Here is a 24,894-nt window from a genome sequence, read left to right as displayed (position 1 = left end):
TTACAGTGCAGAAGAAGGCCATTCAGCCCATCGAGTCTGTACCGGACCTTGGAAAGAGCACCCTACTTAAGCGTCATGCCTCCACCCTATCCCCTTAATCCCCATAACTCCACCTAACCTTTTTGAACACCAAGGGCAATTTAGAATGGCTAACCCACCTAACCTGCACATCTTCGGACTGTGGGAGGAAACTGGAGCACCCGGAAGAAACCCACGCCGCACGCACGGGGAGAACGTGCAGACTCCACACAGTGACCCAAGCCAGGAATCAAACCTGGAGCTGTGAAGCAACTGTACTAACCACTATGCTACTGTGCTGCCCACGTTTAGTCTTCAAATGTCTGAATTATTGAAGGTTTAAAACTTTAATTTGTCAGTGCTTTCTGCATCTCAGACACATGAACTTCGAATCCTGATTTGCAAGAGCACAATTAATAAACCCACAACTCCAGTAATCATGTTTATGCTTTGTTCCTGTTTTCAGTATTTTCTTCATGGGTTGTTCACGAAAGGCCCGAGAGTTCACACCAGCACAGCTGGCAGCTGCAAAATGGAGGAATCAGCATATGGGGCACTTGACCTCCTCTCAAGATTCCTGCAATTTAAGAAAAAAGTCTGCTCCTGGTTCAGTGCGCTGGGCTCTGGGCCTGCGTACTGCTGAGGGGCCACACATGCATGGAACGGCCAGCATTCTGAAAGCCCGCCGCGCCGGCAATTTTAAAAGCCAGTTACGTCTTTGGGCGCTACTTCCTGCGATCAGAAACGTCACAACGCATGGCCCTACCGCTACTAGCTCGCGGGTCGCGCCCCTGCATTGGAAAATTACTGCTCTATGGTGAGCTTGTTACTGACACGAGACCAACAGTTCATCCACATCAGAGATACAAGGATGTCTGCAAGCGAAACCTCAAGTTCACTGGGATCATGGTTGATGCATACAAAGTTCTAGCTGCTGACCAGAGTGCCAGTAGACAAATTATCAAGAACGGCAAGGAATAAGCAAATGTCAAAATAAATGACTAGATAGCAAAAAGGAGAATCTGTCAGACCGAAAATATCAGTAGACCTCAGGCCAAAGCAATTCACCTGTGCTGCTGTAGGACTACCATTCAAAAATCTACAATAACAGACAAATTCGATACAGAAGTGGCATACATCATAGGCCTAGTTCTTCGTCTCCAGAGATGGACAGGTGAAAATAATAATCTGAGTGCCCTGTGCATGTTTTGTTCCCCTTCTTAAATCTAAAAATTGTTAGCCATTTAATGGTCCTCTGACACTATACCATTTTCATAATAATACCCTGCTATCCCTCAATTGCTCCCTTAAGTTTTTATTTACGCATGGAGTCCAGCTAGTATTGTTTGTTCTTTTCAGCAGAACATATTTTTCCTGCACTCTGTTGAATACCATCTTAAATGTTTGCTACAGTTGTTCCACATCATTACTTGCCAATATTGCTGCCTATTTTATTTTCCCAAGTTCTATTCTGCTAGCATCATCTATGGTCATGGTGAATGATTCAGAGTGGAGAGAGGTATGCAATGGTATGCCCTGGGGTCAGTATATATTCTTTCTGATATACATTAATAACCTGGAATTGAGTATACAGAGCACAATTACCATTGCAGATAATACAAATCTCAAATATACTAAACAGGCATTTTTTTATTGAATGCTGTCCGCCACAAAGAGTGGAAGGTCACCTCCCACAAAATACAGGATATTCAGTAAACATGGACAACTGGTGAATACAAATTCATGACGTGCTCAAAACTACCAAACTAATTTCACAATGCATGATGAGCATCTTGAAGCATAGGCCAGGCTATAGTGTACAATGCCAATGTCTCTAGAGGCACTATAGTTTGCACAATTTTGGAATACAATGAGGAGTAGCTGGAGCACCAACAGGAGATAGAAGATCTAAATGCTGAAATCCCTTTGTGGGCTGTACAGCATTGTACTGGACAGCTTGAACATCAAGGCGGCTAGTAAATTGTACAAGTCCTTTTACCTGCTAAAGGAAGTTTCTCATTGTATAATAGATACTGTAACAGTTGGACATGCCAGGTTGCTGGAGGTCAATATTTATCATGACCAGGCTCCATTATTAAATAAGTAGACATCTCTACTATGGCACTGAACACCTGCATTGTGGTGAGCAGCGCTAATTGCGATTTGCAAAAAACTCATGTCTGGTGAGTTGGGGGGGTGCAGGGTGCTGGACGTCTTATGGATCCCTTGGATAGTGGGCAATTGTGAGGGTGGAGGTGAAAAATGACAGTAAGCAGGGCCTTTTGTCAACATAGTGGTCCAAGATTACACACACAGTACTAAACATTTAGAATTAGGTAAATCTTCGATGGCCCACTTAGGACATTGGAGACTCCCATCAGAATAGAGATTCTGCTAATCTACTCCCAACCCAAAAAATTGCAAGTACATTACAGTACTGAAAGAACAGTTTTCTCTCTCTCTTGGTCCCACAGAGATTTCTGATGAGGATTATTAAAAGATGCAAACGAGATATTAATACAGTTTTACTTGTATAATACATCAGCAAAAATAAACATTTACAACACGATCAAGCTATATCCAAGTCCAAAAAGAGGATTTTATGCTTTGTTTTCAGAGCACAAATTATGTTAAAGGATGCTTGCTGGGGATTACTTCTGAAATGATAATTCAGTAGCTCTGCATATACTTCTCATGCGCAATGTAAAAGTCTTCTTCCATAGACATGACCCTGTTCTCCGAGATGCACAAATGTGACTATCTTCATAGAATAACCCTTTTTCATAATAGCAAACTTTTTATTGTTACTGGATAATAATATAGACAGAGCTCTTTAAACATGCCACCAATACTGCTGCTTCTGTAAAGTGAGTTGAAGTACAGCATCAGAAACCACTTCACAAATTTATTCCAGACTTGGAATAAGCAGACTGCATCCTCAAGAGACAGAATAACTACTTTTATGATTTCCATTGGTGTATTCCCAAGAAGCCAGATTACCCAGCCAGAGAAAATCCAAACTAAGAGTTGGAGTAGGAGAGAGTCATATAAAGGATTCCTTTTCCAGCAGCAGTTAATTCTAATGAGAATGGCAAAATAATGAGCCAATGGTTTAGAAGATACTAGTCTTTTGAATAATACTCAGGAAATGTTCAAATGGAACATGTGACAATTAATATCCTAAATATTAGTTAAGGATCCTTAAGTATTTTGAAAGATTTAATATAGTCCTGCCATCTAATTTTAAACCATGCTATTATATAAATGAATGGGCAGCATGATGCCACAGAGGTTAGCACTGCTGCCTCATGGCGCCAAGGACTCGGGTTCGATCCAGGCCCTGAGTCACTGTCTGTGTGGAGTTTACACATTCTCTGTGTCTGCATGGGTCCCAGTCCCACAAACCAAAGATGTTTAGGGTAGGTGGGTTGGCCACGTTAAATTGCCCCTTAAATTGGAAATTGTTTTTTAAAATTTAAGTACTTAAATGAATGCATTTCCACCTTAAAGTATTTTTAAAAATAAATTCCAGTAGCTACATACATTAAAGAAAAAACATGATCAATAGGTTGATGTTTTGACACACAAATATGGATAACGGCATCATCTCTGGAGGAATAGTTATTAATGAGGAATGTTATTACCAAAAGCTTCATGGCCATATAACAAACCCAGTTTAGACCAAACTATTTAGATATTAAGCACAGCACTGCAAAAGGGAAAAAGTGGACCATTTTCTGTTTACTTATCTGAAAGGTCAGAAATTATATCGACATTGATATAAACTGTAAAAGTGCTGATGCTAAAAAAAACAACTTTCAACTCCGTAATTTCAGTAAATCTTCCAAAACGAAGTTTACCAAAAACAGTTTGAGAATACAACACGAGACGAAAACTGTGTACAAGAGGCTGAATATTTTTGTGTAATTTAAAATAAAAACCATGCAATGCCAAGGAGCTAATGTCACACCATAATGTCAACCTCTGGAGATACCGTTTTTAAATAAAAGGCAACAGAGTCAAGAAAATCCCAGACCTTGTACTTGGAAAATCTTACTAATAAAGTCAAAACTGACAATAGATGTGGTGGAGGCAGAAACTCTTTTAAAAAAAGTACCTAGATCTGCAGCTTAAGTGCTGCAAGATACAGGGCTATGAACCGGGTGCAGGAAGGTGGGATTAGAAAGGGCACCTGGGTATCCTCAGGCTGGCATGAACAAGATGGCTGAGTGGTCTCCTTCTGTGCTATAACTTTTCTGTGATTCTATTCTATGCCCCTTTCAGTTTAAGTTGAATAGTCAATAATTTCCTCGAATGATCAGCAAAAAATGTAATCAAAATAGATACTGTAAAGTGCAAGTCCCCCCGCCCCAGGCCTCTGGTCACCAAATATTTTCTATCTATCTTAAGAGTATCCATAGGGAGTACAGGATTTGCATTTGTTGCCATGGAAACACTACCAATGAACAAGATACATACTTATTTCCCCTCCACTCCTAGAAATTGCAGAAGTCACCATATCAGCATTTTATTTGGGTTGTATGCCTTGCAACCTAGTCAAAAATGGCAAAATATATTTCAATCATGACACAAATAAGAATAATGATAAATTTAGATCTTCAAATCCACTTTCTGCCATCAGATTGAAAATTAAAAGTATAACAAATAATGGGATAAATCATAGTTATCTTGATCTACTGAGATATGTGAAACTTTGAATTGTAGATTTGATTCCTTCGCTCAGGCTGACAACGGGTGTATATCCTAGATCTTTCTTTGCTCTTTCACAACTGTAGTAGTGGTATGTTCCAGCCAGTGCTACTCGCATGGGAGTGAATGTAGGTTTAATGGTCACAAACGGCTTTAATAGCAACACCAACATTGAAAGCAAGAAGGCCAAATAATAAGCCAACAGATAGGGTATGTGATACTTTGGAGGATCATAATTTAGTCCAACTAAAATCTCAGACAAGAAGGTCCAGAAAGGAATTGGTTCATCATTTGTGATATGATAAGCCTATTGGAATTGAAAAGAAAGAAGTCAAGAAAACAAAGCCCTTATTTCAAAACACAAGTTTTTACACATTAATTCAAACATTAAAATGATTTTCTTTCAATGACAACATGGATTATGATAATATTTTCTAACTAACCCCTTTTTAAGGTTTTTTAGATGGGGGTGGTTGTGTGGAGGGGATGGGGTGAAAAGAGAGAGGAACATCAGATCGACCAAACTAATTTTAGGAAAACATGATTGTGTGGTATTTAATTCAGTGGTAGCACTCTAGACTAAGGAGATCTTGTGGGGCAGTGGGTAGCGTCCCTGCCTCTGAGCTAGTAGCTCCAGGTTTGAGTCCCACCCCAGGACTTGATGGCCAAGGAAGATGAGTTCATAACATGGTCAACAGTGTCAACCTGCAAAATCCTTGAGCACACCAATGGCATGAGGTAAGAGTGGGAGAGACTCCTAGTCAGCCATGGTTGATGCGGAGTGGTGCCACTCAAGCCTCCAGTGACAGGCGAGCGACCTGTTCCAGGGGAAAAACAAAACTCACTAATGGAACAGATGAAAATCTGCATTGTGCACTACTAAGTGCGGGAAGAGAAACAGCTCTCAAAAGTTTTGTGGAGTTCAAGAGCCATTCCAGAGATTTGAGCACTTAGTCTATCTATATTGGTTGGCTGTGCAGTACCAAAGGAGTGCTGCATAGTGAAACTTTCCATCTATTGAATGATATGTTAAACAAGTTTGTGTTCTTAGGTGGATGTAAAAGCTTCCAGGATATTATTTTGAAGCATAGGTACATAAATAAATAAATAAATAAATAAATAAATAAAAGTTCTCGTCCGATACAATGGCACGGACAGTTCATTTTGAAGTACTTGGATTATAAATATATTTACCAATATTCATACAAGTATTAATGCAAAATCATCAGTAACTAATCCTTTGGTGATCTCCAGGGCTATATTATGCCGAGTCTGTGTGCAGCTACTGTGTTACAGCTATCTAGAGATTTAATTACAAATGAGTTATTTAAAAAGGAAGTTATGATGAACTTGTGTGAACACTGGTTCTGCCTCTACTGCAATATTCTGTCCAATTCTGGGCACCACATATTGGGATGATGGAAAGGCATCAGAGAGGATGTAGAAAAGATTCACAAGAATGGTTCTAGGGATGAAGAAGCAGAACGGGGTTAGATTCATGTAGCTGGGCTGTTCCTGAACAGAAGACTCGGATGATATTTGATAAAGGTGTTCAAAATCATGAGGGGTCTGCACAGATAGGGAGAAACTGTTCCCATTGACACAAGGATGGAGAACCAGAGGGCAGTTATTTAAATGGAGTGGCAAAAGAACCAACGGTGACACATGGAAAAAAAAAAGCTTTTCAGGTGGTGACTGGTTAGGATCTGGAATGCACGGCCCAAGATTGTGGGGGAGGCAGATTCAATCGAGGTTTCCAAAAGAGAATTGGATAATTATCCGAGGGCAAAACAAATTACAGAGCTATGGAGAAAAGGTGGCCAGATGAGATTCGATGACTCCCTTGCAGAGAGCCCGCATGGACACAGCATGCTAAATAGCCACCTTCTGTGCTGTAACCATTCTATGATTTTACCACCAATACGACAAAGTCACTTCTTCTAGTAAGAGTGCTGTCAGAGAGAAGAAAAAACAAAAACTTTGTAGCGGGCTGCTTTGGCAATTGGCTCCCACTAATGGCCATCGTTAAATCTCCCTTTGGGAGCCCCGCAACAAACAACTAAAAGACAACAATGGATCTCTTGATAGACCATTGCCATTTTTCAAATTGCAGTGATATTGTCTGTCAGACAACAAAAAGACACTGGTGAAATTTCTATTGACGGTTGCGCAGTGGTGAGCATTGCTGCCTCACAGCACCAGGGACCCGGGTTCAATTCCAGCCTTGGGTCACTGTCTGTGGAGTTTGTACGTTCTCCCCATGTCTGCGTGGGTTTCCTCCGGGTGCTTCGGTTTCCTCCCAAAGTCCAAATTTTGTACGGGTGAGGTGGACTAGCCATGGTAAAATTTCTCCTTAGTGTCCGGGGATGTGCAGATTAGGTTATGGGTTACGGGGTTAGAGCTGGGTGGACATGGGTAGAGTGCTCTTTCGAAGGGTTTGTGCAGACTCGATGGGTCTAATGGCCTCCTTCTGCACTGTAGGGATACTACCCATCTATTACTAAATGGTCCCTGCACATCAATGGAGCAGTCAACATGAATGGGTAACAATTACACAAGATCTAATAGCCGACCTCGTTACACTCTCGAACTGGTGCAGGCACCAGGCAGCTTGCAATCCAATCAGCCAGCTCGGAATCTCGGCGTAGCGTGGGTGAAACAAATTATCACCACTTAAGCCCTATTTCCATACAATTAATGGAAGTGACCCCATAATCCAACAGCCTCCTGTCATTCAACGGCCTCCCCAGCAAATGGTCATGTTGGTGCCATTAGTACTCTCTTTTAACAACATGAACCTGCTGGAAGGACTTCTGCCTGGAGCCAAGGAGGTGACTAGCCATCATTGCTCACAGGCAAAGATCCCGGGGCCACCCCAGTGCTCGGTGTGGGTTGGGGGACCCTCCACAGGGGTGGGCCGCCATGGGAGGGCTGGGGCAGCCAACCCCGCATGGCACCACCGTGCCCACCTCTGGATCGTGTGTATCCGTTCTGGGGGCAACCCCTGTCCCTGCCCATCTGCCTCATCGACCACCCATAACCCCCACCGACTGCCGAGGCCTCCGCCATGTGGCTGAAGGCTATTGCTAAGAGGGAATTGGCAATCGTGGTTAAGTGAGAACTTCACACAACCCAAGTGCAATCCCATGGATGGGCAGGCCATTTAGCATGTGGGAATCAATGCCTAGCATTCCAATCAGACCATGATACCTTGACACTGTGCTTAAACACTGCGGGAGGCAACACCATACATCAGGGGTCTGCCAACACCTGAACACTCGGGGAGTGGGACATAACTCCGGGGACATGACCATGGCCGGAAGTTGGGAGAGTGACACGGGGAGGGGACTAGCACTCGGACCAGGTGATGTCATGAGCAAGTGTCTGGGATACAGGGTCTGGGTCAGTGAGGGGAGTGCATGGGCAGGCCAATCCAGGTGGGGGGGGGGGGGGGAAATCAATGGTGGAATGGAGGGTCCCAGAGTGGCAGCCACTGCTGTCTGCCAGTCTAACACCCTCCCCCAATGCTTTACAGATATTGAACGCTGTGGCAGGGAGTTTGAACCCAGAACTTGCCCTAGTGGTGTTGCTGCTAGGCCAGGCGGCCAGTCGCTGGAGACAGTGGCAGCAGCAGCATCTGCAGATGCTCGAGGTCGCGGGCCATGTGCCAGACACCGTCCCATACCAAGGACCGGCCGCCCACCAGGCACCAGGGGGAGGCCCGCAACAGCCCAGAGTGTACAGGAGTCACTGGTCCTTTGAACAGATGATGGACAGTGTGTGCAGCAGGAGGCTTTATCTCAAGAAGGAGACAGTACGGCATCTGTGCCTTGTCCTCACGGACTTGGCACCACATGGAGGAGGACACCCGCTCCCGGTGGCTGTCAAGGCCACCGCAGCCCTGAACTATGCCTCGGGATCATTTTAGGGCTCGAGCAGGGACCTGTGAGGTGAGGTATCTTGAAAGCTACAACCCACAGGTGCATCCGACTGATAACGGATGCTCTGTTTGCCCGGGCAGAAAACTACATCAACTTTGACATCGGGATGCCAAGCATCAGGTTTCTCCGCCATCGCCTTCGTTAACAGAAAGGGGCTGTATTCCTTCAACTTACAGCTCGTGTGCGACCACCACATGAAGATCATGCACCGGAGTGCACGCTTCCCAGGAGCGTCCATGACAGCTACATCCTGGGGCAGTTGGTCAACCCCAGCTTCTTCGAGGACGACGCCAGGATGGTCAGCTCGCTCTTGGGGGATAAGGGCTACCAGCTGAGGACCTGGCCAATGAAGCCACATTGGAGGCCAGAGAACAAAGCGGAGATCTGGTACAACGAGGCCCATGTGGCCATCCGGACTGTGATCGAGTGGTGCATCGAACTCCTCAAGATTCGATACCTCGACCGGTCTGGTGGCGCACTCCAGTACAGATTCTCCCCCCCCCCCCCCCCCCCGGGCTGCCTTTGTGGTGGTCTGCTGTGCACTGTCCACAACCTCGCTCAGCAGTGGGGCGATGAACTGGAGGAACATGTAGCCACTTTTAAGGAGCAGAGGCTCGAGGACAGACGGCAGCGGTGAGGGTCCGGCAAGCCCAGAGAGCCAGGGAGGCACTCATACTCGCCCAAATCACTTAGGGCATGGCCTGGTGTGTCACTTTCTACCATACCCACTGCCCACCCACACTCCCAGGCTATGTGTTACATCACTCCAGGGTGCTTGGAATGTGTCAGCGGGTCACTGTCGAGGGCTAGGGGGTGGTGATGATAACCCACTGTGTCTAAGATTTGCATCCCCAATCTTGGGGTCGGTCTCCTGGGTGCCATTGTTGCAAGCTGGCTGGGGTTGGCTGAACAAATGCTGCCCAAGTGCTGCTCGACCTAGTTAGCAGGGATCTGGCGAGCACAGTGCCGGAAAATCGGCTGGCGAGCCTTCATCTGAGGCGAGAAGCCCATGGGGCCTTGTTAAGTGGACCAATTTTGAATAGCGTTGCCAGCCTCACAGGGAAGCTTACGCTTGCTACCACACACCGGAGAATCGCGCCCAAGGTCGATCAAAGAAAGGTTGAATAGACAGAACCAGACTACTATCAACATTTACCTTTCCACAGATGTGTGACTTTGGGTGAAGATTCTCTGCTGCCAGGATCAGTCCATGCACAACATTATCAACGTAGGTGAAGTCTACCAGATTCTTGCCATTGCTGTAAAAGGTATGAGCAGTTTTATTAGGCCTAGAAATTAACCAACCAATTAGAATATTGTAATCATATCTTTTCACAGTAATCTAGCTTTTCACAGTAACTTCATTGAAGCCTATTTGTGACAATAAGCGATTATTATTACATCCAGAAAATTCCAAGGAATGATAATTAATAATTAAACTGTACCATCAACTCAATATCCAGAGTTTTTAACGGAAAAATCTTTAAGTCAGAATTGATTCTGCCCTAATATCAGGTATGTGATCCACCCACTCATTCACAAAAATGGAAACATGCTCCCCATTTCCACAACTGATGGTGCACCACCCTACTTTAGGCACTAATATTTCCAGAAAAACTAGGAATTATTTTGAATACAGATCAAAAGTGGTACTATTTATCAGTAATTTATCAGTTGGGGCAGCACGGTAGCATTGTGGATAGCACAATTGCTTCACAGCTCCAGGGTCCCAGGTTCGATTCCCGGCTTGGGTCACTGTCTGTGCGGAGTCTGCACATCCTTCCTGTGTGTGCGTGGGCTTCCTCCGGGTACTCCGGTTTCCTCCCACAGTCCAACGGTGTGCAGGTTAGGTGGATTGGCCATGATAAATTGCCCTTAGTGTCCAAAATTGCCCTTAGTGTTGGGTGGGGTTACTGGGTTATGGGGATAGGGTGGAGGTGTTGACCTTGGGTAAGGTGCTCTTTCCAAGAGCCGGTGCAGACTCGATGGGCCGAATGGCCTCCTTCTGCACTGTAAATTCTATGATAATCTATGACAAAGGGAGGAGTAGTAGGAAGGAATTATGTTGCAAAGTGAATTGTATTTTCATGTAATTTGGCACTCTGATCATCCCACACCCAAAAAAATACACAAGTCACATAATACATTGTCAATGAGTGATTGGTCGCTGTTCTTTACCACAAGTTCAATTATAGTATGAAACACTTCAGTACAAAATCCATTGTTCCATCTATACAGTACTCACCCAATCATAAACTTCATCTTTCCACTCTTGGCAGCCTGTACAAGGACAGGTACTAAATGCGGATCTTGAGGTCCAAAAATGCCATGAGGACGAATTGCAATGGTCATGAAGTTCTGATCTGGATTGTTAGCACCAAGAATTTCCTGTCATATATAAAAAAATGTTAGTTGTGAACATCAAATAGGGAAGAAAATACAACATTCATTTGTATTGGTATACAACCAATACAGTTGCCAAAATACTTAGAACAATGTTTTGCAGTTACTGGACAGTCAACTGAGAGTGCATGAGTGCTCAAGAGAGAGCAAGCATGTACACTCTCTGTCCCCCTACATAAACTACACAAATATGTCTGGTTACCAGCAACAGAATATTACTTCTACTGGAAGGTCTACTGGATGGTCACACTGATAAGATGAGTCTCCCAGTTGCAGGTAATGAGCTTTGACATTCAATATCAAGTGGGCTGCATGTTGAACTACACAAAGCAGCACAGACCAACAATGTCAGAGTTCAAAAAAGGTGCCTGGTGTGGCAAATAGAAGTTCTGTTTATGTCTCCCATGACGGGGTTGTGTGCACATTGTTGTGGCAGAGGTATGGGAAGCGATCAGAGCCATTGGTGTGGTGATTATATTTTTCATGGAGCAAGGTATTTGCACGCTTTCCCATAATGTAAAAAAACAAAGTCAAAACTTTAAACTTTAAAATGTACAAGTTTTCACCACTCAGCTGCTCAGGCCATCACAAATACATAACTTCACTTTTAAGTACAAAATTATGTCAAAACTATTAAACCTACCATCTCCTGTAAGATCTTGGTTTGCGAATAGTAGTCAATGGGATTCTTAGCATATGGTAGGTCTTCAGAGCCATTCTTGAGGTCTGAGCCTTCAAATACAACACTAGCACTACTAGTCAGCACCAGTTTCTGTGTGCGAGAAAATAAGTTAGTCATGAAAAGTTGGCAGGGCGGGGAATAGGATTCAAATGGTACTAAAGTTGGACCATTTCTTACCTGAACACCAGCTTCTTTACATGCTTCGATTATAGTTTTTGTTCCTGTGTAATTAACTTTATAGAATAGTTCTCGGTTGTCACTGGAAGGTGCTGGAGAGGCACAGTGAAATACGATGCTCACACCCTGAACTGCTGGCAGTATATCCTAAACAATCACAATTTGTTAATGTGAAATTCCATTGTTTAAAGTTTTCATTTAAATAGATAAAGACATAAATTTAAATTAATTTAAACTGACAACCTTTGGAGATTTACTGGACAATAGCTTTCTCTAAACTGCAAATAGCCTGTAAGTTCAGAGTTTGAGTGAGGAACAAGGTTATAATAAAATAAAATCTATCAGGACTGGTTTGTTTTGGGTGGCATGGTGGCGCAGTGGTCAACACTGCTGCCTCATGGCATCGAGGACCCGGGTTTGATCCTGGCCTTGGGTCACTGTCCTTGTAGAATTTGCACATTCTCCCAGTGTCTGTATGAGTCTCACCCCCACAACCCAAAGATGTGCAGGGTAGGTGGATTGGTCACGCTAAATTGCCCCTCAATTGGAAAAGAAATGAATTGGGTACTTTGAATTAAAAAAGATTGATTTGTTTTCTTGGTTCTAAACGGTTGCCTTATTTATTAAAGAAGAAAAAAAGTGTTAACTCTGGCATAATTTTTTCAAATCCATGTCTAGGCAATGGCAGATGCTCAGATACCATCGAACAGCGCACTTAAAATATGGTAGACTGATCAAATAATCATGTCAGTTGGGTTGGATTCTTCAGCCGCGCCTGCTGCACAATCGCCACGGACGGAACGGAGACCATGTAAAGGTCCGTTGACCTCAGGTGAGAATTTCTGCTCACCAGGCGAGCGTGGCTGAAGAATCCCGCCTGATTAATACAGATACAAATATCTGGCCTCGGAAGGTGGTGCTTGATATACTGTATTACATACTGCTGAGGGAGTGCTCCATTATACCAAAAGGGTAAAAGTTCATATAGATTCACCGCATCAATCTCCTAAGGAATATAAACCTTGTGATACATGAAATCACTCTCCAAAAAAAGTCATGATTTGGAAAGAGCAAGCCATTAGATCAATTTAATACATTCTTACCACAGTCCACACATAGTGTGTGTGATCATAGAGGTGCAGGGATTGACAGCATCTTCTGAAATGCACCATAACTTAAGGATATCACATATGCACAGATTAGCATGGAAATCCTGAGTTTTGGGGTCTGTCATTTAGGATTCCAATACACGAAATTGCTTCTCAATAAACCGCTTGTTCTCAGATCAAATCTTAACACTGCTGCTCATTCACTGATACTCATCCAGTACTGGATGCTGAACTATCAGTCATTCTGATAATTTCTCATCAGTGGAGTGGAGGGAGGTAGTAGTGAGGTAGAGATGGGTGCCAGGAGTTTATATGTGAAAACTAACAATGTTCTCCAGGTATAAGTCAAACCAAAGTTGATAACCATAAGAACATCAAAATAACTGCTTGAAAAATATTATGATTGTTAGAGGTGAATCATAACTGGAAAGAAGAGTCAGCCATCAGTTAACAAAATTGTATTCAAACAGAAAGGAGCAGTGCCCCTTGAATATCATTTCATTTACAACTCCAAATGTCAGAAGGCGCTTTCTCTTTTCGCATGCAGGTGGCATCATGCCATGAGAAATAGAGACTTCAATACTGTAGTGTTAAAAATATTATTTATACCAACCGCTTTAGAGCACAGATCTGCACTGAAGAACTGAACTCTTTCATCCTCAAATGGTTTCCGGACATCCAAAATATTAACAATGTAGCCTTTCTCCAGCAGCGTCCTCACTAAATGTTGGCCCAAGAAACCAGAGCCCCCGATAACAGTACATTTCTTACTGTGCTACAAAACAAAAACAAAAAAAAATCAGACAAAAGCAAAATATTACAGGTGCTGGAAATCGAAAACAAACATAAAAACGAACCTTGTGAGACGTCGCAATCTGGATCTCACCTGCGCTGGAAGATCCAGGTTAGCATATTTATGGCTCATTTAAATATTCTCCTGGCACCCGGGACCCAACAGCCTCCCCAGCAAGGCCTCAACTGGGCCCCGGTTAGTACTGGACCACACAAACCTGGACCAGGTGTAATGGCACCTGGGGGCTTTCCCATACCATTGGAAACCCCTGGGTGATCGGGACGGAGTAGGGCGGTCCCCTATAGCACCCTGGCACTCTCCAGTATCCAGGTGCCCAGTTGCTTGGGTGGCACTGCGGGGGAGCCATGCCCAAGAAAGGGGGCATGAGGGGTTTTATTAAGGGTTGGGTTGAAGGGCAGATATGAAGGGGCCTCATCAAGGTTGTGGGGGGGGGGGGGGGGGGGGTCCTGAAAGTGTGAGCGAACAGAGGCCCGATAAAGGGGGGCCCTCAGCGACCCCATAACAGGGTCTCCTCACTTGGAGGTGTGGGGGATAATGGCCATTTGTACAGGGTGACATTGCTTGTGGGTGGATAACCCTCAAGCTCACTTAGAAAAAGTACCCTTTCAAAAAAAATCACAGCCCAATCTCGGCGGAGCCGGTCTCGCTGGCAAATTCAGCTCCCCAGTGATCAAAACATTTCGAAGTGTGGGCTAGACTGGGGAGAAACTCCCTAAGGCCCAAAAAATGACTAAGTGTGTTGAGTAGCAGTTTGGATCTCAACCAAAAAGACAGGGAGAAGCCTCCCACCAAACTCGCCCAAAATGATACTTGAAATTATTTGGTTGAATTCTGCCCAATATTTCAAGTCATGACTTTTCAGGGAAAAGTCAGAGATGCAATAGGTTTTAAGCAAGTGAAGATGAGAAATACAGTATGCTGTACATTGAAAGGGGTACAAGTAAATCGCTGTTCGTGATTATGGCATTGGATGGTGTAAAGAGAGGCAGTGAAAGGGCAGATGTTGCATCTCCTGCGCTTGTATCTGGAAGTCAGTGATAGGGTAGAGGGTGAGAAGGATAATTACATTTTTTTTTGATGATGCATATTTATTAAATATACAAAATAATGGCTTCTTTGAAATTATATTAAACTAGAGAAGAAAACAACAACATTAACAATTAGTTATCAGCCTTGCCTCAATCATAACGTTCTTGCCTGAGTCAGAAGGTTGAGAGTTTAAGTTCCCCTGCATGAATTGTGTCACTAGCCCCTGCTGACATTTCATTGTAATATTGAGGGTATGGCGCACTGCTGAAAGTGCTGACCTTTAAAAATGTTTTTATTCAGGTTTTTACATTTTCTACAGTACGAAATCAACAAGTCTGTGTAGACCAGATACAATTTACAAAAACAAACATTGGAAATAACCCCCAACACCCTGTCCTTTTTGTTATTTTATTTTAAAATATTTTCATTGAATTTTCACATCTGTACACTGTACAATAGGTGAGCAAGACGGTTCATATGTACAATTTACATGTTCTCCTTTCATTGGTCACCTCTTCCCCCCCCCCCCCCCCCCCCCCCTTTCGTTGTTCAGGCTCCATTTTGGGTCCTTTCTTCCGTCGTAGGTGCTGGATGCCCTCTTTCATATTGGATTTGTTACTGTTGCCCCTATGGCTTTGTTGGAGGAAGGCCCTCTGGCCTCTTCCTCAGTCTTTTCCTGTGTTCCCTCCCTTGTTCCTATCTGCTCAGTGTGGTTCTGTCTGCCCTCACTGACCTCGCGCACCCGACCTCCCCCCTCCTTCGATCCGCTATTGACCTCGAACAGACTGATAATATCCCCTACACTTTGTGGAAGTTCTTGTCCCCTACGCTTTGTGGAAGCTCTTGTCCGAGCCTTGGGTGGAGAAATTCCAACAGGTCTGCCAGCCGCTCCACAGCGGTGGGTGGTGCTGATCGCTAGCCGAGCAGGATTTTCCGGCGTGCGATTAGGGAAGCAAAAGCGTCATCCCTCTTCACCATATGAAGTTCTGGCTTGTCCAAAACCCTGAAGTCTGCCACTCTCGGGCACAGCTCCACCCTCACCCCCACAACATTGGGCATGGCTGTCCAGAACCGGACAAGTCTGGGGCAGGCCCAGAACATGTGGGCATGGTTGGCCGGGCCTCCCTAGCACGGTTCACACTTGTCCACCTCCAGGAAGAACCTGTTCATTCGGGTTCTGGTTAGGTGTGCTCTATGCACCACTTTGAACTGCAAGAGGCTTAGCCTTGTGCAGGAGGAGGTGGAATTGGCCCTGCTTAGTGCTTCACTCCACCCTACCTCCGTCCCTAGTCTGTCCTCCCATTTTGGTCTTGCTCCTTCTAGTGGTGTCCGCCCCCTATCCAACAGTCGTCCGAAAACGTCCCCCCAGTTCCCCTTCTCCATATCGTCTGCCTCCAGCATAGTGTCTCTCGGGGCCCTAGGATACCGCATTATCTCCTTGCGGAGAAAGTTTTTGATTTGTAAATGGCAGAGCACCTGTCCGTTCAGTAGCTCCAGTCTTTCCGTCAGCTTGATCAGGGTTGCAAGTCTGTCCCCCATGTGGAAGTCCCAATCACTAGTGTCCCCATCCTGTCTCCACTTATTAAAAGTGGCACCTTGCATGGCTGGTGGGAATTTGTGGTTATCGTAGATGGGGGCCATGGTGGACACCTCGATTAAGCCAAAGTGCTGTCACATCTGGTTCCAAGTTTTAACATAGCTACCAACACTGGGCTGCATGTGTACTTTGCCGGGTTGGGGATGGGAGCGCTGTCGTGGCTAGGGCTCAGAGGGCCGTTCATGTACTGGAAGACTCCTCCATTTTCACCCATTCCTTGCTACTTGGAGTCTTCCCCCACACAAAAACACCATAACCATGGTCAGATTCTCTTGTGGATCGTATCCAGTCGTGGAATATCTGGACCCCAAGTAGTAGAATTTGCTTTGGGCTAGTTTGAATGGTAGACCCTCAGGCTCTGTCCTTCCCCCATTTAGGTTCACCGGGAATATCTGGTTCTTGTCCAGGTTGAGTTTGTAGCCCGTGAAGACCCCATTCTCTTTCAGGAGCTTCATGATTTCCTTTAAGCGGTTCTGCGGGTCCAAAATGTAGAGAAGCAGGTCATCCTCTGCCTCCTCTTCGGATAGCCTTCCAGCCTTTTGCATCTCACAGAGCGATCGCCAGGGTACAATTGCAATGGCAAAGAGGAGCGGGGACAGCAGGCATCCATGCCTGGTGCCTCTGCGCAGCTGGAAATATTCAGAGCTGGTGGTGTTGTTCCAAACGCTCACCTTGGGGCATTGTACAGGAGTTTCACCCACGAGGTGAACTTCACCCCTAGCCCAAACTGCTCCAGTACCTCTATGTGATACTTCCAAGTTGAAGGCCTTTTCTGCAAATAGGGAGACGATCACCTCTGGTGTTCACTCCCCGTATGGGATTAGTATCACATTGAGTAGCCGTCTGATGTTTGCAGTTAGCTGTTTACCCTTGACAAAGCCCATCTGGTCCTCTGCAACCACTTCAGGTACACACAGTCTTCAAGTCTCTTGTCCAGGGCTTTTGCGTGTATTTTCGCATCTATGTTAGGAAGTGAAATGGATCGAAATGATCCGCATTTCCTTGGGTCTTTGTCTTTCTTGGGTATCAGCGATATGGTGAAAGGACTGATTAAATGACAGAAGGGCTCATGATGCAAGGCTAAAAGATGTGATATTGGGGCAAGTAAAGGAACAAAAGATGTGAATAGAGGACACGTGAATGGCAGAATCATGAACAGATACCATCTATAAAAAAGGGAAAAACAAAAGAATAAAACAAAAACAAAGAAACAAAATGGAGCAGTGGTTATAATTTAAAATTGGTCAATTTTAATGTTCTGCCGATTCAACCTTCCATACCAACGCTTCTGATATTTCTTCCTTTTCTGCAACCAAGGACTCACCCTACACCAGTGATTAACAGGGCTATCAACATTTCTGTACTATTTCACACACTCCTGCTGTCACCCCTTCCCCTCCCTCCCAGAAGCATTTCAGGGTTCCCCTTGCCCTCACCTTGCACTGCACCAGCCTCCACATTCAACAGACCATGCTTTGCCATTTCTGCCACCTCTAGTGTGATGCCAGAAACACATCTTCCCCTGCCCTTTCAGCATTCTGAAAGGACCGTTGACCCCTGCATTACTCTGGTCCACTCCTCAGTAACCCCAACAGCCCCACTTTCCACAAGGCCTTTCCATACAACTGCTGGAGATGCAACATCTGCCTTTTTAATCGCCTCTCTTTGCACCATCCAAGGTTCCAAACGCGTAACAGTAATTGTAGTATACCACAGTCACAATGTGGTCAACTCTTTACTGGAACAGGACAAACACAAAATGGGTTACCATTTTGTAGAGCTTTCATTCTGTCCACAAGCATGACCCCGGGATTCCAGTTGTCTATCATTTTTAATCCATATTCCCTGTCTGAACTTTGTCATCAGCCTCCTGCAGTATTCCAATCAAGCTTAATTTAAACTTGAGGAACAGCATCTCATCTTTTCACTGGGTACTTTACAACCTTCCAGACTTAACATTGTTCAATAATTTTAGATCCAAACCCTATAAATCCTACAGTGCTGAAGGAGGGCATTCGGCCCATTGAGTCTGCACAAACTCTCTGAAAGAGCCCTAGGCCCAGTCCTCCACCCTATCCCCATAACCCCACCTAACCTGCACACCTTTGGACTGTGGGACGAAACCTGAGCACCCAGAGGAAACCCACAAAGACACGGGGAGAACGTGCAAACTCCACAGTCACCCAAGTCCAGAATCGAACCCGGGTCCCTGGCACTGTGGGGTAGCAGTACGAACCACTCTGCCACCCATCTGCCTTTATTTTGTTTTCTTTATCTTTACTAGTTTCTGTGTTTCTCTCATTTAAATGGATTTTTTTGCTTTCAGAGTGTAGCCTTCATGGATGCGAAACGTCAAATCCGTTTCCCTCTCGCATAGATTTGCGAGGACCGCATATTTCCAGCATTTTCTGCTTTTATGTGAAAAAGCTCAGCTAGATCACAAGATCCTATCCAAAGCAGTCCTGAGATCACTGCAGGTTGCAGTCTGCACAATATCTCCCAGCCATTTATCATGTGCCCAAATAAACATCCGTATCCCGTACTCTTACACGACATTAACTCAAACACTGGAAATGCAATACACACCCGCGAGCGAATGTTCATCTTTCTCCTCGAACAAGACTTTCTTCGGGGATGCCGGGCTGTGAACAAGACCTCGAACAAAACCCCGGCAGCTCCGCCTCTTACACCCGATTGGACAACAATCCTGCCTCTCCTGATTGGTGTGGCTGCTCCCTTCCGGCGGAATGTTGCCCGGGTGACAGACTCATCATCCAATCAGATTATCGGATGACCATGGGCTGGTGATGGCACGTGAAGCAATGACCAATCGGAGTTGGCTTTGACTCCAATTCAGGAGAGCAACCCAGTTCATCGCCTAACCCCATTCTGATCACAGCACTGGAAATGGGGATGGGTGGGTCAGGTACAACTACTGTACTTCCGACATTGAGAATGTCAAGAATGTTAAAAATTGAGATTTGTTTTGTTGTTGAGATAAATAACTTAGTTATTCAGGCTTTTCATTCTTTCTGAATTGGCTATTGGCCAATTGTGTACTGGTCATTTGGTGGTCTTTTTGGATGGGTGAGGTGCAGGTATAATTGAATTACGACTTCCTGGTTCCCCCACGTGGCATTTTGGGGGTACCCCAATGATTCACTGGGAATCCCTCTGCACTGGGGAAACCCACATAAGGGTTGGCCAACTTCCCTCAGACAATTGGAAACCATATGACTGATGCACGATTAATTGCACAAAGACTTGAGTTGGATACAACTGAGGCTTTATTGCTCTAAGATGTGTGGCCTCCCACAGCAGCTGGCAAAATGGCTGCAGCATGGAGGGCACACATATTTATACTCGGGGACTACCAACGTACCTGTAGTACAGGTCCTACCATACATCCTCTAATAGAGATGCAACAGTGGTTTACCACATTCACCCCCTGATAAAATTCAGCCCGGTGGGGGTGGTGGAGAACTATATACAACAAATGGTTTTTACATTTACAATATTTGATAGAGAGAAAAAATAAGTGTCTTTTGAAGTCCAGTGGACCCGTTAGAGGTTTAACTGGTCCGGGGCCTTGATGTGCCACTGGGAGCGACGTAGTGGTGGTGGCAATGCCGATGCTGGTCTGATATCCGGTGACTCCGGGAGTGTGCCGGAATCCTCTTCATCTTCGGGCGTGGGCAGGGGGAGGATGGATGGTCTTGGGGTGGTTGCTGCTGGGAGCGCCGGGGGAGGGGAGGGTGGCGCCGGGCCGGGGGGTTGTGTGTGTGTGGCACCTGCTGGTGCCAGGTCCCCGAGGGAGACAGTATCCTGGCAGCCGTCGGGGTACGCCACGTAGGCATACTGGGGCTTTGCATGGAGCAATTGCACCCTCTCCACCAACGGGTCCACCTTGTGGAGTCGGATGTGCCTTTGGAGCAGGACGGGTCGTGGAGCTGCGAGCCAAGTCGGGAGTGACACCCCGATGTGGACTTCCTGGGGAAGGCACAAAGATGTTCATGGGGTGTATTGTTAGTGGCGGTGCACAGTAGTGACCAAATGGAGTGTAGTGCATCAGGGAGGACCTCCTGCCAGCAGGAGGCCAGGAGGTTCCTGGACCGTAGGGCCAGTTGGACGGCTCTCCATACCATCCCGTTCTCCCTCTCTACCTTTCCGTTTCCCCGGGGGTTGTAGCTTGTCGTTCTGCTGGAGGCGATACCCCTGCTGAGCAGGAACTGCGCAACTCATCACTCATGAAGGAGGATCCCCTGTCACTGTGGATGTAGGCGGGGAAACCGAACAGAGCAAAGATCGTGTTGAGGGCTTTGATGACAGTGGCAGATGTCATATCGGGGAATGGGATGGCGAAGGGGAATCTGGAGTGCTCATCGACCACACTGAGAAAATACGTGTTACAGTCGGTGGAGGGGAGGGGCCCTTTGAAATCCACGCTGAGGTGCTCAAAGTGGCGGTAAACCTTCACCTGGTGCGCACGGTCCGGCCGGTAGAAGTGCGGCTTGCACTCCGCACAGACCTGGCAGTCCCTGGTGATTGTCCGTATTTCCTCGACGGAGTAGGGCAGATTGCGGGCCTTTATGAAATGGTACAACCGTGTGACTCCCGGGTGACAAAGGCTGTCATGCAGGGTCCGGAGTCGGTCTACTTGTGCGCTGGCACATATACCTTAGGATAGGGCGTCTGGGACCTCATTGAGCTTAATGGGAGGGATACAAAATCTCATAATTGTAGGTGGAGAACTCGAGCCTCCACCTCAAGATCTTATTATTCTTGATCTTGCCCCGCTGTGTGTTATTGAACATGAAGGCTACCGACCGTTGGTCAGTGAGGAGAGTGAATCTCCTGCCGGCCAGGTAATGCCTCCAATGCCGCACAGCTTCAACGATAGCTTGGGCCTCTTTCGACGGATGAGTGCCGAAATTCTGAGGCATGAAGGGTGCGGGAAAATAATGCCACGGGTCTGCCTGCCTGATTGAGTGTGACGTCTGATGCGTTGCTCTCTACTTGAAAGGGCAGTGTCTTGTCTACTGCGTGCATCCCGGCCTTGGCGATATCGGCTCTGATATGGGCGAAGGCCTGTTGTGCCTCGGCCGTCAGGGGAAAATGGGTATGAGTGGGCGGGCCTTGTCCGCATAGTTTAGGACCCACTGAGCGTAGTACGAAAAGAACCCCAGGCAGCGTTTGAGGGCCTTGGGGCAGTGGGCGCTCCATGAGGGGGCACATGCGGTCGGGATCGGGCCCCAGAACTCCGTTTTGGACCACATAGCCGAGGATGGCTAAGCGGGTTGTGCTAAACATGCACTTCTCCTTGTTGTAAGTGAGGTTTAGGAGAGTGGCGGTGTGGAGAAATTTGGCAAGGTTGGCTTCGTGGTCCTGCTGATCATGGCCGCAGATGGTGACGTTGTCTAGGTACAGAAAGGTGGCCCGCAAACCGTACCGGTCGACCAATCGGTCCATCTCCCTTTGGAAGACCGAGACCCCGTTAGCGACGCCGAAGGGAACCCGGAGGAAGTGATAGAGGCGGCCGTCTGCCTCGAAGGCAGTGTATGGACGGTCCGATTTACGAATGGGAAACTGGTGGTAGGCGGATTTGAGGTCTACCGTTGAGAAGACCCGGTACTGTGCAATCTGATTAACCATATCAGATATGCGTGGGAGGTGGTACGCGTTGAGCTGCACATACCGATTGATGGTCTGGCTGTAGTCCACAACCATTCTGTGTTTCTCCCCAGTTTTAACTACTACCACTTGGGCTCTCCAGGAGCTGTTGCTGGCCTCGATGATGCCTTCCCGAAGCAGCCGCTGGACCACGGACCTGATGCAGGTCCTGCCCTGGGTGCTGTACCGTCTGCTCCTGGTGGCGACGGGTTTGCAATCTGAGGTTAGATTTGCGAAGAGGGAAGGCGGATCGACCTTTAGGGTCGTGAGGCCGCACACAGTGAGGGGTGGTAGGGGCCTGCCGAATTTCAGGGTTAGGCTCAGGAGGTTGCACTGGAAGTCCAGGCCGAGTAGTAGGGCAGCTCAGAGGTTAGGGAGGACGTAGAGGCGGAAGCCGCTGAGTTCTATGCCCTGGACCGTGAGTGTGACCGTACAGTACCTCCGGATCGCCACGGAATGGGATCGGGAGGCCAGGGAGATTCTTTGGTTGGCGGCGTGTACCGCGAGGGAACAGCGCCTTACCATATCCGGGTGGATGAAGCTTTTGGTGCTCCCGGAGTCCAGCAGACAAGAGGTCACGTGTCCGTTGATTTTAACGGTGGTCGATGCGGTGGCCAGGTTGTGCGGGCAAGACTGGTCGATGGTCACTGAGGCGAGTCGTGGTCGGTCGTCGCTGGTGTCGGATGATAGGGAGCCCAGGGGGCACAGGTCCTGGAACGCTGGCGGTGCCCATGTGCCGTGGGGAGGCAAGATGGCGGCACCTGAAGATCTTGAGGAGGACAAAATGGCGGCACCCATGGGCCGCGCGTGGCGGGTGTTGAACATGATGGCGGCGCCCATGGGCTGCACATGTTGCTTGGAGGGGAAGATGGCAGCGCCCACTGGCCACGCTTGGTCTGAGGGGGATAAGATGGCGGCGCCCACTTGCCGCGCGTGGTCTGAGAGGGGGAAGATGGCGGCGCCCACTGGCCGCGCATGGTCCGGGGAGGTGAAGATGGCGGCACCCATTGTCCGTAAATGAGGGGGGTGGGGACGATAGCAGTGACTGCACTGGCCTGGCACACCGCAGCGAAGTGCCCCTTCTTGCCGCAAGCATTACAAAGGGCAGCGCGGGCCGGGCAGCGTTGGCGGGGGTGTTTCTGTTGGCCGCAAAAGTAACTAAGGTTCTGCCAGTTTTACCCTGATAGTTAGAAGGAAAGAAGCAAATCCAGAGTAGTTATTTTTTTTTAAATGACCTGGAGTAGATACAGGGACCATGATAGTTAGGGTTTATGCAAGTGAGGAGGTGGGCATGTTATTTGGGGGTTTTGTGTCTGTTGGATCTCTTTGTTTAAAATGTCAAGATTATAAATGCCTTAATAAAATATTTTCTAAAAAAAAATTGACCAGATGCCACATGAGGCCCCCTGCACACCAAGAGCACCCCCTCTGGTCCAACCCCTGTCCCTCTAGTCTGGCCCCGGCTCAATGAAAGACTATTGGTTTTTAATTATTTCATAAAGTTAAACCTATGTACCAAGTATGCTTGCAGAGTAACCAGGAGATAGTGCAGTTTACCAGGGACCAGCAACTCACCTGAAACTGGTCCAAAGTTTTCTGTTGCTCCCAATGGGATTATTTCACACCAAAATAGAAAAAAACCCTAACTGATTTTCCTTTTCAATTAAAATGTCTGGAGAAAATGCTGACAACATTGGAGGGTTTACAGGGAAAGGTTAAATTTCTGCAGGGCAGTGGCTGAATATGAAATTAAAATAGAAAATGCTTGTCAGAGTTAATGTTTCAGGTCATCAGACGTTTAAACCCTGTTTCTCCACATCATAGAGTTTTAGCCTGTTTCTCCACGTTGTAAATGAAGGATTTAGGAATTCTGAGCTGGATCATTAATCTTACTAGTCTATTGAGGACTAGCCACTAAAAGAGGGAAAGCTATCTTCCTAGACAACAATGAGCGGCTCTCACTACGGGAAGATGACCTTCAGAGCCCTGAGTAGTCAAACGACTCTCAGTTACTTCCTAATGGGAATTTTCCAGATAAGTTGCTCAAACAAAATCAATACATTTTCAGTGTAGGTTCTTGTCTCTAGGACTTCCTAATAAGCATCTAGAAACTGAGGCTTAATCAATATAACACAGCAACAGTTATATTTTTAGTGGGATTTATTATAAACTTACAAAATACAAGACAGATTTACAGAGCTAACGGAATATAGGTCCTGTAACAGATTGTCATTACGAAAAAAGATATAATAATCATGGGTATCCAAAGAGTATCTCTACTACAAAACTTTCTATCAAAGTAAGAAAGACATACTTACGAGTCCAAATAACTTGTTCGATGAACAGTAAGGAACAGAACTTATGACTGCTCTCTTGCAAGAGATGCAGGAGGAGGAACCATGATTTGAAAAAAGTTTGTCTTTTCAATACTTTTTGGTATAGCCTGTTATCTTTTAGTCCTGATGGTGCAGGCTGAGGGGGGGGGGGGGGGGGGGGGGATTCAGCGACGATACCTCTTAAAACTAAATAGTTAGCATGCCACTAGAGTAGTTTTACAAAAGTTACTTTATTAAGGATTGAGATGAATTATAGCAAGAGTATCGAGTAATCATTATTAACCATTAAACATGTATTTTTAGGACATAGCAATAAGAAGTAATCAAATGGGATTTAGGATAGACAACTTGACCAAAAGGACATTAGTTCTGACATCTTGTCTTTGTGAAACAATCCAAGGTGCTGGT

At 46.2% G+C, this 24,894-nt stretch overlaps 1 protein-coding gene across 3 annotated transcripts in view; it reads right to left on the bottom strand.

The window, feature by feature from the left end:
- Nucleotides 1-1,648: 1,648 nt before the first annotated feature.
- The window catches only part of nsdhl (NAD(P) dependent steroid dehydrogenase-like), a 66,840-nt gene continuing 43,594 nt past the window's right edge, over nucleotides 1,649-24,894 (bottom strand). For 2 of the 3 annotated variants that reach the window (XM_038775100.1, XM_038775099.1), the window contains 6 exons: nucleotides 13,654-13,815; nucleotides 11,932-12,078; nucleotides 11,716-11,844; nucleotides 10,915-11,057; nucleotides 9,826-9,928; nucleotides 1,649-5,035 (listed from right to left, as the gene is read on the bottom strand). In XM_038775100.1, coding sequence (XP_038631028.1) covers nucleotides 4,703-5,035; nucleotides 9,826-9,928; nucleotides 10,915-11,057; nucleotides 11,716-11,844; nucleotides 11,932-12,078; nucleotides 13,654-13,815 — 1,017 coding nt within the window. In that variant the 3' untranslated portion in view covers nucleotides 1,649-4,702. Of the gene's footprint in view, nucleotides 5,036-9,825; nucleotides 9,929-10,914; nucleotides 11,058-11,715; nucleotides 11,845-11,931; nucleotides 12,079-13,653; nucleotides 13,816-19,066; nucleotides 19,184-24,894 lie in introns of those variants that run through there. The other variant, XM_038775101.1, reaches the window with a different exon arrangement.

Source organism: Scyliorhinus canicula, chromosome 17 (genome assembly GCF_902713615.1).
Source record: "Scyliorhinus canicula chromosome 17, sScyCan1.1, whole genome shotgun sequence".
In the NCBI taxonomy this organism is placed as follows: Eukaryota; Metazoa; Chordata; class Chondrichthyes; order Carcharhiniformes; family Scyliorhinidae; genus Scyliorhinus; species Scyliorhinus canicula.
Note: the sequence above shows the minus strand (reverse complement) of the source record. Positions and strands in the feature narration are given on the sequence as shown.